We start from the raw sequence: 13,207 nt of genomic DNA on the forward strand, positions 1-13,207 counted from the left end.
ATGCCACTTACTGCTTTTGACGCCTTGGGTTTGTATTGCTTCTTGTCTTCATTTAAATCTATGAAGGCATAACTTGGCGGAAATACTCATGTCATTATTGGCCTTATTAGTATATCATACACACTTGTACATATTTGTTTGTTATTCATTAACACACATAGAGTTGAGCTACTTTATTGTACAAAATTGTGTTAATCAAAATAATTCATTTGACTGACCAATCGCAAATAAAAGCCAGCTGCATTATTCAGGATAGCAGCCCCAGTCTCTTGTCTATTAAGAACAAATAGTGGCTCAATGCATGTGCAAAAATGTTTTGTCCCAGATAAGTCTGTGCAGTCTGCACAGGTTAATCAGGAACAACACTTTCCTCCTGGATTTTAAGGTGACCATACCGTCTTGTCCTGTAGGATAGCTGCCCCAGTCTCCTGTCTGGTGAGAACAATATGCACCGCCCCCTCGAAATCATCAGCGCCCCACGTACACAATTTTCGAACTTCACCCGTACTGAGTCCGGGAACAGCTTAGACAGTTGATCCACCTGTGCATCAATATCCTCACTTGATGACTCGGATGAACTCTGTACAGAAACATGAAGATATATATTAAATTAAATAAATTATATTTAGTAACCGATATATGTCGACATAGATTTACACAAAAACATCCAAAGAATAACTGGCTTAATTATTTTTTGTATTGATTCGTATTACTGTCTAAAAGTTAACAGTGTATTTCAAAATAATATTTAATGGTATGCTGTATAATTAACAAATTAAAAGATGTGTTTGTAAATCGTGTATGCCTTTCCCAAACTTTGTTTTCCCCGCTCGGAAAATGGGGTTTAATGAATGGGCGTTAAGTGTTGCCTCAGATCAGGGACGACACTTTCCACTCTTAAGGATTGTTTCGTTTAAATAAAGAAGTTTCTAAACAAAGATTCAGTTAAGGCTTAACGTGTCGTCCCTTATTAGTCCGCACTGGCTAATCTGGGACAACACTTAACACACATGCATTAAGCCCCGTTTACCCACTGCGATGTTCCTATTATTCTCACCCTCTTACTGTCCCCAGCGGAGCTCGCATTCCTGCTGCTTGAGGTTCAAGTCTCTAACTCAGGTTCCAATTTGCTGCATGCGCCCTGCACCAGGTCAGGGGTCAGTGTAGAAGCCAGGTCAGGGGCCACAGTGGGAGACGTGGGCTCAGGAAAGGTGCCTTGAATTCTAAATTGGGCTTGCCCACATTCTCGGATTTATATAGAATTGATTGTAACAATATTTCTTGCTTGAACAAATATAAGCCCAATATTTTGAACATATATATATATATATATATATATATATATATATATATATATATATATATATATATATATATATATATATATATATATATATATATATATATATATATTAGCCGTGTTTTGTGAAAACTGGGAATTAATGCAAGTGCATACAGTGTTGTTCCAGATTAGTCCGTGCAGTGCACACAGGCTAATCAGGGACTACACTTGTGTTTGCTAAGAAGAGACCTTCTGTATACGAAAAATTATATATAAGGGGAAAATACCGTCCCTGATAAGTCTGTGCAGACTACGCACTTGTGTTGAGCCCAGTTTTCCCAGAACGCGGCTAAAATATATATGTTTAAAATATTGCGCTAGCTTAGCCAAAAAGCTTATTTCATTGATGGTAATACACTCATGATTCAAACTAAAATGGAGTACATAACCGTATTAAAACTGATGGCATTGCAAAAGATAGATGCTTGATCAGTATATTGAATTATTTCATGCTTAATACAGCGATGACACAGCAAGAAAAGAATAAATGTAAATAATAACTCAAGTATTTAACTCATAGTTTAAAAGCTAACATAGGAAGATAACTTGACTGTACATTACTATTTTAATATCACACCTTGAATCATGTCTAAAGCCAGCACAAACAGCCAGTCACACACCGCCACACTATAATATCACAGGAAGTCATGTCAATGATTTACTAGTATAACATTCCAAAATAGTATTGTAATCAAGTTATTAACGCGAAACCTGGTAACACTGATATTAAACAACGATGGCATACATGATATTATTGTTAATGGAACAAAATATTCGTTTCCTACATTTAAAAGTATAATTTTATATTTAATTTGTAAATACGTATGAAAACTTTATTCCTTTAAGTATGGATCCAAATATAAGAACGAGATTTAATACTTTATTTTGTCTGTCGGGGTTTATGGTCAGAATTATGAAGAACACATTGACTTTGAATACAAATCGGCCTTGCCCTTGGAAAACGGATTAAGTGTTGTCCCAGATTAACGCATCTGCAATCAGGGGCAACACTTTTCGCCTTGACTGGATTTTCGCTAAGGAGACACTTTCTGTAAACGAAACATACAATTAAAGTAGACTTCACAGGCTTATCTGGGATAACAATTTACGCAGATGTATTAAGCCCTCTTTTCCGAGAGACAGGCTCAAATTTACGCACTACATCTTTCACCCTGTGTATACAATCAGCAACATGAAAAAAGAAGGCCTGTCTTTTCATCCACTACTTGTCGATGTCTCCAAAGCCAGGTATGTATGCGTCAATGACATCAACAAGCTGGTCAATATCAATATTCCTCCCCGCACCACTTTCATCACCTTGAGTATGGTGATGACATACAACCTTCGGATGTCAATGGTTCACGCATTTACGTTTCGGAATGCACCATAGCACGAAGGCAAGGAGAAAGCAGGTTGGGAACAGCTTCACAAATGGCGGCAATAAAAGACGGTCTTGGCGGACTCGGATAGACATGCGTATGAAGGAAGTGTCCCCGGACGGTGATACCAAGTACGCTCATCCTTAGGGTTTCTTTGCGACAACTTTCCTGTAATTGGTAGTACTTTTATTACACTGAACATAAAAGGGCACAAATAGCAAATATACACATGGAAAGATAACTGAAATCATCATAAACATCATCATCATCATCATCATCACTAGCATTATCATAATCATTCTCATCATCACTATCATTATCTTTATCATTCTCATCATCCTCAGCATCATCATCATCAACAACATCTTCGCCATCATCATCATCATCATCATCATCATCATCATTACCATCATCATCATCATCAGCAGCAGCAGCATCATCATCATCAACATCATCGTCATCAACATCATCTCCATCATCATCATCATCATCATTATCATCATCGCTATCATCATCATCATTATAATCATCATCATCATCATCATCATCATTTTCATCAACATCATCATCATCATAATTATCATAGCAACCGCTATCACCACCTCCCTCAACACAACAATAACAACCACTATCACCACCCTAACCATAACCACCACCACCGCAACCTCTCACAGCCACGACCACCCCAACCATCATGCAATGAAGCTTTCATATGTAGTAAAGTGCCTTTGTCAATAACACTTTCTGCCAATGCAGCATACTTCAAATGAAATAAAAACTATTACATCCTGTACTTGTGCCGTCAACTTCCTACTCTATTTTAACGCCACCAACAATAGCCTTGTAATTCTAAACCTCTGACACTATTAACAACCTGTAGTTGACATAAACGTTTTAAAAGCGGCATCTCTTCAAATTCCACTTTAATTTACCAAAATGGCAACACGTAAGTGTACACGCAGAGTGACATTCCTAATTTATCAATTGTTTTGTTGACTACGCGTATTAAACGTTACTTTTGGAATCATAAGAAATACACGAAACAAAGATTGCAAAAAATATGTCGTTAAAATACTAGTATCTTCATTATCAAGGCAGCTATTTATCGCCATGCGTTTTAAATTGATTAGTCAGAGATAACTGTAATGTCGGTCACACAGCTCTTATTACAATAAATCAACTTTTCTCGGTGCAAACAATGATGAATACCACCAAAAGCATACGTATGTCCATCGCAATTAAAATATTAGCAAATGTTCACATTTCCAGAGCAATGTTTTCGCTCAATGCAATGCATTTAACGCCTAAGAAAAAACAAATGTAAAAAACTAGTTGTTTTTACACTTTAAGCGTTTAGTTTTTCCCAAATATCGAATATTTTGACCAATTTCATATACGTTTTTTTAATTAGAAATGGATATTGAAACTCAACAACACTCTTTTTCTTTGAAATGATCGTTATTTTTTGTTATTTTTTTTTCTGTTTCTAAACAGGATCACTTACAGTTTCAAAGGGGCCGTCCAACAGATTTGGGCATGTATTGAAGCTTGTCAATAAAAGCTTTAAAATCTTTATATTGATAAAATTAAACATTTGAACTAAACATATCCAGTAAAAACAACAAGAATACAAAGGAAAAAAAGTAACCCTCCAGAGGGCTCGCACCACTGACCCCTGCAGTCCTGGATTAAAAATCTATCCGCTTAGACCACTCGAATATCCAAGTACATGCTCGTAACGGAGGTATCTTTGAGCTATATTAGCGATCCTTGTAGTTTCCCAAAATATCTTTTCGCGTCTCGCGACGCTTTATCTGTTGGACAGTCCCTTTAATGTCTTACGTTGCACAAGACCCATTTGCATGTATTATATAACGAACTTGTTTGTGTTTTATGTCTGCACTAAAAGACTTCGACCATTAGAAATACTTCGTGTTACGCGATCAAATCTAACAGCGTCTTCCCTCCCTATAAATAAGCCTCTAATTGTTCCGGTGCATTGTCACTTAGCAAACGAAAGCTTAGTGGCCTTAAGTACTTCATGTAATTAAATGTGTTAACGTGCATGGAAGTCTTTAGACCTTTCTCGTTCACTTACATAAGAACTGTGCGTACGCATTAATCGTTTATGTATGCGATATGGGTTCTTTTGAGATACAATATATTTGAATGTACAACGTGGTAAAATTGATTGACAACTCACTGGTTTTGTTACAAAAAAATGCGTTTATAAAGCCCAAATAATTAGCACAATAATTGCATTTCCGGTATCACAGTTCTTGCTTATTGTTTTATCGTGGGATATTCGTTTTAATATTGTTACGATCTTTCTTCAAACTTGAATGGCTCAGAGCATTTTCTTCTTGTGTATCACGTATTCTCGTCTCTGTTTGATGAATGGGTTTTAAAAGGAACACATTGAAATGAAAGCATTGGGCCATATTTGAAACGTGATTAAGCCTAACGCATCGTTCAATCCCTTAACATTAAGTCAACTTAAGTTGTTATATGCATGTTACAAACTTTGTACACACTTCCTTCTCACATTATGGCTTAAACGGCAGATCAAGTATGGGAAACTGCATACTATATATAAAAAATTACAATGTTTTTAACAGCGTGAAAGTGTAGAATTGCTTTATTTATGATAAGCATATCAAGTTTAACTTAATACCAGTGTTTTAGTTATTTATGTAGCCTGTGTTACATTGACATTATATTAAATTTTTATTCTCAAATTAACAATCCGTCGCATGAACAGTTATGGTAACATACGTCAAGAACAAAATATTAGAACTATCAACCTGATTTTATTTGCATTATTTTGTCATTTGGATTTCGTCCGTGTACGATAAAAATAGAATAACTAAGTGGAAACGTAGATATCGGCTTACAGTTCACAGATGTTTTTAACACTCAAAGTATTTCAAAATCTTGTTTACCAACTTTAAAGATGCTCTATGTTTTGTTTTTAATTTTTTTACCGGCAAAGGGCATGTTATAAAACCACGTTCGCAGGGTTCTAATTATGCGATACTATCATCTTCTTATGCACGCGGGTGTTAACTCATTTTATGGGTGTCTGAGAGCATGGACGGCCACTAAACATGTGCAATATCACTGTAACAAGCGACCTGCACTATAGTTGAAATTCATTATAAGTGATTTACTAGTTGAATCCTACGGATTTGTTAACTTTTAGGAGTCATCATAACATCATCCGTATCTTATTATGTTAAAAGGTATTTCACAAAGAACGATTTATTAACAAGCATTAAGAAGAAGAATTGTTGGCAATGATTATTAACGAAAACAGTACACACGCTTGTTTTTTTTTTGTTTTTTTTTTTAAATATGTACGCTGCTGTGTTATTATACTTAACACTATAGTCTTGTTCACTTCAAAATTGATATTATTGCCGGACTTTTTAGCCGCATACACTTCCCTTAAGGAATTTAAGTCTATGCGAATTTCCATAATTGAGCTATTGCCGAAAATAATCCTAGTGCGCTTTAAACCCTGAAAGCACAATTTTTTTTCCGACTCTGTTCAGACTTTAAAAGTGGATGTGTCAGTGGATAGCCGTCCTTTATAATAGTGCACTTCGATTTCAAGTATTTGTCTGCAAGTGGGGTGTACTGTTGGAAGTTAAACCGTGATGTCCAAATGAACCTTTTTAGTTTACACCTGATTATTTGGACATACTGGTATGTAACCATGTTTTACAATTGAGTATATAACGCAAATATTTAAAGGTTTAATGGGTTCAATGTTTAATATTAAGATAAAACAATACAATTGAAATTTCATGTTAGTGTATAGTACTCAATGCACATTGTCTCCTCACAACGAGTATCCGGGGGGTGTTCACATCCCCATCTTATCCCTTATATTTTGATATATCGAGTGTTATCATTATTATTATTCGTATTTTCCGTCGGTCACACAACTCTAATTATAATGAATCAGAATATCTGGATGCAAACAATTATGAAAAATATCACTAACAACATACGTATAAGCATTACATTTTAAATATCAGCAAAGTTTCAACCTTCCAGAGCAATGTTTTCACTCAGTGAATGACATGTAACGTCTAGTTGTACATTTGGCGTTTTGTAAAAATTGAAAAAATATTTTTTAAGAACTTCGCGTATTGTTTTTCCCGAATGTAAATTACTTTGGCTCGTTACATATACGTTTGATTTAATTTAGAAATAGTGACTAAAAGCCTTGACAGACTTATAAGCACATGTAATTTACAATTGCATTTGATTGTAAATTATGTTTTACGGTATTTCTCTTTGAACGTTGAACGATTAATAAACAAGAGCAACTGATTCAATTTAGCTGCAAATAATTCTGTTGATAAAGAAGTGAATCTCAAAACATTTTTTATAATGTGTGCCGTGAGACAAAACACAGATTTCGCCGACAATAATTCCTGTCCGTTTTAAACCCTGAATTTTTCGATCTTAAGTTAACTGGCCACGTGATACCCCAAACTTCCTGGTCGTTGGTTGCGATAAACTAGCTGTTGTGAAGGGACTTCTTTATTGTCAGTCGTCTTTTGTGTGCAGTTTGCTGTTATATTTCAGTACAATTTGTAAAAATTTATACACAGGCTGACTGCACAGGTTAATTCTTATTGTTTTTATTTTTTGCAATAAAACATGATAGTTCTGCATAATTATGCGTAAAGTGTCGTCCCAGATTAGCCTGCGCAGTCCACACAGGCTGACTACACAGGCTGTTAAAAAAACATGATGGTTTTGCATAATTGTTCGTAAAATGTTCTACCTTGATTAGCCTATGCAATTCGCACAACTGTTACAATTTAGCTGAACATAATTCTGTTGATAAAGAAGTGAATCTCAAAACATTTTTTTATAATGTGTGCCGTGAGTCAAAACACAGATTTCGCCGACAATAATTCGGCGAAATAGTGAGTCACAATTATAAATGTATTATAAAGATAATGATTTTTGCTTTTACAACATAAACTACTAATTTGAACCAATCATAGTATTCTTTTACAGTATTTAGTCTTGTTTTTTTTTCGGTGTCCGAGAAAATAACGATGTCATCGGCATACTGTAGTGAACGTTGTGAAGACAATAATCTTCAAGTTATGTATATACATGGAAAAATAAATTGTGATAAGTAATGGGACTTGGGCTCCCAAAACAGGCATAGCACAAGTAGTTACAGGGTCTAATTATGAACATTTTAATTAAAACGTTTTACCACTTTTATTATTTTCTACCTCACCCCATATTGTTAAAAGTTATAGACCATGTATTTTTGTTCTTACCAGTAAGGCAACCGTTAAAGCAAATTTCATAACGTATACGTTTAATTTATTGTTTTATTTCAAGCAGTCATTTTTAATTACATGCGGAATTATAAGAATATCTGTCTTTCCACGTGATTTCGAAAACCGGCTTATGCCGCAGAGTATAGATGATATGTTTCAACCGATTCGTTTCATCTCTTAATTAACCCATTAATGCCCAGTGGACTCTCCCATCCTTCTAAATTGGATCAATTTATTTCCAAAATTAGGGGTGTCAAGTATATTTATTTCTATATTTAGAATAATTCATAAAGAAATTCATTTAAGCAAACAGCGAAGACCGAAGACAATAAGTGGTTTCCATTCGCTTGTCGTGCATTCACACTGAGCTTCAAGCACCCATTGAAGCAGGCGGATGTTGGTGGGTCGGCATTTTAGTGACCGGGGATTGCCCAGCTTGAGACGGGCGGTAGCTGTCGAGTGAGACATTGCGGTCTCTTCCACCATCGGAGTCAGTCCGTGGCGTCCTAGAATGTTTTATAACAGCGTAAAAAGCATAGATTTGCTTTATTAATGATAGGCATATCAAGTTTAACTTACTACCAGTGTTTTGGTTATTAATGTAGCCTGTGTTTCATTAACATTATATTCAATTTTTATTCTCAAATTCACAATCCGCCGCATGAACAGTTTTTGGTACATACGTCAAGGAAAAAATATTAGAACTTTCAACCTGATTTTATTTTCATTATTTTGTCACTTAGATTTCTTCCGTGTACGAGAAAAATAGAATAATTAAGCGGAATACTTCGATATCGGCTTACAGTTCACAAATGTTTTTTACACTTGAAGTATTTCAAAATATTGTTTACCAACTTTAAAGATGCTCTTTGTTTTGTTTATTTTTTCCGGAAAATTGCATGTTATAACACCAATGTGTTTTAAATACAGCGGGACGTTCGCAGGGTTCTAATTATGCGATACTATCATCTTCTAATGCACGCGGGCGTTAACTCATTTTATGAGTATACTGTTGGAAGTTAAAACCGTGATGTCCAACGGACCCTTTTGGGTTTACACTTGATTATTTGGACATACAGGCATGTTACTACTTTACATCAGTGAACAGTTAACGCATCTATTTAAAGGTGTTATTAGTTTGATTTTTAATATTTACAAAAAAAAATAAAGTTGTAAATTCATTTCGCGAGTGCATAGTACGCAATATATATTGTCTCCTCGCGTCGAACCTCCATGGCGTGTGTACATATCCCCATATTATTTTCCTAATATTTCGACATATCGATTGTTATAATTTCGACTATCCGTATTTATACTTTAGCCACATACACATTTTATAATTTTAAACATATATTAACATTTAACCAGCAACGTAAAGATATACCTATGGAATTCCTGCTCATGGAATGTTGAAAAAACTACCACATCTCATGCGTTGAAATTAAGATAGCAATAAAAATGTATTCCACAATAGTTTGGACTTACTTCGAACTTTCATGATTGGCTTCGATTGAGTCCCAAGTATTCTGCAATATATTTATATTGCTATTTAAATTCCAATTTTATGTAAATGTTTGCAACAACTTCTGTATAAAATCGAGAACGGGTTAATTTTGTGGATCACTATATGTGACAACTTTATCGAATAACCTTATATTTTTTAATATCCGGTCAATAGTGTCAGCTTTTAAGTTAAGAATTATTTATGCGTCTAAAAAATAAAGACGAGGTTATAGTTATAGTCCATGTTTTCTAAAAGTCTAATTATCACATATTCATATCGAATATTCGGGCACATATTTAGGCAGGATTATCTGATTGCAAATTACACAGAGAAGAAGAGGTTATAAAATGCAAATCAAGTGGTAGAATAACTTCAGTTTATCTTATCGATGCACGGACGTTAGGTCATTTGATATTAGTTACTTCCTCATACTGCAAGGCGGTCATTAGTCCCTTAACTTGGTTGATTGTATAAAGGGCACATACAAGTTCATTTCTCATATACCGCACTATCCTCTCTCCACTAATACGATACATGTATTCAATTGCTTCGTATGGCGGACACCATACTTTCACTTTGGTAAGAAAGTTAATAATCAGTCAAAACAAAGTTTTACCTGGCGTAGAACACATCTAATACAATAGACTAGCCTGGAGCTATTTTTAACCACATCTGATTTTTGCGACACTTTAAATCCACTGAAATTCAAAAAAAATCATCAATCGGATCACGCGATACTTTAAACAAAAATAACTTTAAGCATTTTTTCTCATTTATCAGGTTGTTGGAAACATAATAATTTTTGTTGTCAGATATTGTGTAATTACAGGAAATAAGCAGGAAATAAGCAAAAACATTATGATATAACACTTTAATACGCACAAGCCATTTACAATTATCTAAATATTTATTGCTGACAGCGAATTACAATTGACTATACGTGATCAACTTTGTTTAGAAATTCTTCTGATGGAACTTAGAGATATCTCTATTTTATAACAGTCTTATAAAAAAGGAAACACAATTTAGAAAATTTGAAAATTGAAATAAAAATACTCAGAGCACACAATTAAAATGATTTATGATAAGGTCCAAATTTCAGTAGAATTTACAAGGTGAATTGCCATCTTAATATTTTTGCAGCCTAGAAAAAAACAATGCAATAACAAAAACAATATATAAACTAAAAATTGAAGATGAAAGTGAAGTAACTGACCAAACATGTATCCTATATACAATAGCATCTTATTTTCAGGCTCTTAATAAGTAAAAACAAATGTTGTTGTGAAGAATTTAATAACCACGAAAAAAGGAATAAATTGTCCAAAATTAACCAGGCTGAGTCCATTTCAATTGAAGGTATCATAATCTTAGAGGAAGCTTCAACAGTTTAAAAGAAAAGTCAAATAATAAACGCCCAGTAAGTTTTGGCTTCAATGCAGATTTTTATAAAAATGTTCTGGAAAACAATTGGTTCCTTTGTTTTCAGATCCTTAAATGAAGCTTTCAAGTGTGGAAAATTATCTTTAACACAAATTCAAGCTATCATAACCCGAATTGCAAAGGGGGATACATCTAGGTTTTTTATACAAAATTGGCGACCTTTGAATCTTTTAAATACTGTTTATAAAATTGCCTCTGGAGTAATAGCTTAAAGATTTAAATTATTTATGGACACGTTAATTCATAACGACCAGACTGGTTCATTAAAGGGAGATACATAGGTGAAAATAGAAGGTTTATTAATGACATAATGCACTTTGAAAAGGCCTTCGATTCATTATCGTGGTCATTTGTACAAATAAACTCTCTTTAATTTTTGTCCAGACATAAAGCGTTGGTTTCAAATTTTATATAAAGATTCGGCTGTTTCTCAGTGTGGTTACTCATCTATTTTTTCCCTATTCAAAGGGGCTGCAGATAAGGAGATCCCTTCTCATGTTATATTTTTATCCTCTGCTGAGGTTTTGTCACTTGTATTGAGAGAAAACAAGAATATAAAAGGTATAACAATACATGGCATTGAACATAAATTGTTTCAGTTTGCGGACGATATTACTTTTTTATTAGACGGTACTGAATAGTCCTTAAATTAAACATTTACTTTTATACAAGATTTGGCAAATATTTCAGGTCTTAAGGTTAATTTTGATAAAACAAATGTTGTATGGATTGGCAAGCTCAAGTTATATATAGTTCTTATACCATAACAACTAAATGGAAATTAAACTGGATGCAACACAGCTTTAAAATGTTTGGAATAAATTTCAATGTTGACCTGTCAAACATATTTCAAATAAATTACAATGAAAATAAATGTTAAAATGGAAAATATCCTGAAAAATTAGTAAAGAAGAATTCTAACACAAATGGAAAGATTGTTATTGTGAAAATACGTATTGTGTCATTATTCAATCACTTGTTCATATCACTTCCTAACCCACCCACTACCATTTTAAATTCAATAAAATCTTCTTTTCTTACGTTTAGTTTTGACGGGCATAGAAGAATAAAGTTTACAAAAATAGTAAAAGAATATAGTGAAGGAGGTTAAAAAATGATAAAACGTGGATGCATTTATTCCAGCAATGGAACTTACCCGGTTACAAAAAATTCAATCCTTAAGAGGAAATTGGATATATATCACACAACTACATTTTGATACTTATTATGTTTTTAATTGCAGTTATCTTTTTGCTTTAAATATATCTAACAGAATGTTAAACCCTTTTTGGGTAGATGTTTTTATAAAGCTTGTCACTTTGTTTTTGTAAATGAGAAGTAAAAGCAGAAGAATTGTTGTATTCTCCACTTTTCTATAATCCAAATTTATTGATAGGAAACAGCGTGTTTTCTTTCATTATTGGTTTGATGCTGGAATTCACTGTAAAGGTGATATATTAAAAAATATGATCTTCAGTTCTGTTGATGAATTAAATGAAATGTACAATGTGAAAATAAATTTCATTAATTATATATAACTGTAGGGGTGACAATAGCAATAAATAAATTTGTGAAAAAATGTTGTTTACTCTATCCTACCCTCCAAATTATCAAACCCGTTTTGCCCCCATATTTACAACTTATGGAACCTGGTACTAACATACTTTACAATATTGTAAATACAAAAATGAAAAACCTTCAGTTAAAGCAAACTGGGATAAAAACTCATAACCATAATTAATAAAAATGAATGGAACTGCATTTTTTAACTACCCGTTTTAATAACAAATGATTTAAAGGTACAGTGGTTCCAATACAGAATAATTCATAGGATACTTGTAACAAATAGTTATTTGAACAAAATAAAAATACTGTTGATCCGTCATGTTCTTTTTGCAAACAAACTGAAGACAATTAAGCACGTTTATTCTGAGAATGTCAGATATCTAAAGCATCAATCGATGAGATATTACAAGGACAATTGTTTCCTTTCATGAATAAGACAAATTTTCTCCTTGGGTATTTAACGAAGTCAGCTACAGCCATAAATACTGTGATTTTTATTTGTGAAGCCATTATTATACAAGTGAAAATGAATACATTTATCTCAAACAATAGAGGAGCCAAGAAATACATAAAGTATGAATATGATAATTAAAGAAAAACATCAATTTAAAAAAATAATTATTTGACAGTGAATGGAAATTGTTTTATACCATTG

At 33.5% G+C, this 13,207-nt stretch overlaps 1 protein-coding gene across 1 annotated transcript in view; it reads left to right on the forward strand.

The window, feature by feature from the left end:
* Positions 1 to 13,207, forward strand: part of LOC127865271 (TATA-binding protein-associated factor 2N-like) — a 13,905-nt gene continuing 698 nt past the window's right edge. The window contains exons 1-2 of the mRNA XM_052405294.1: positions 1 to 28; positions 1,075 to 1,211. Coding sequence (XP_052261254.1) covers positions 1 to 28; positions 1,075 to 1,211 — 165 coding nt within the window. The remainder of the gene's footprint in view (positions 29 to 1,074; positions 1,212 to 13,207) is intronic.

This window comes from Dreissena polymorpha, chromosome 1 (assembly GCF_020536995.1).
Source record: "Dreissena polymorpha isolate Duluth1 chromosome 1, UMN_Dpol_1.0, whole genome shotgun sequence".
Lineage (NCBI taxonomy): Eukaryota > Metazoa > Mollusca > Bivalvia > Myida > Dreissenidae > Dreissena > Dreissena polymorpha.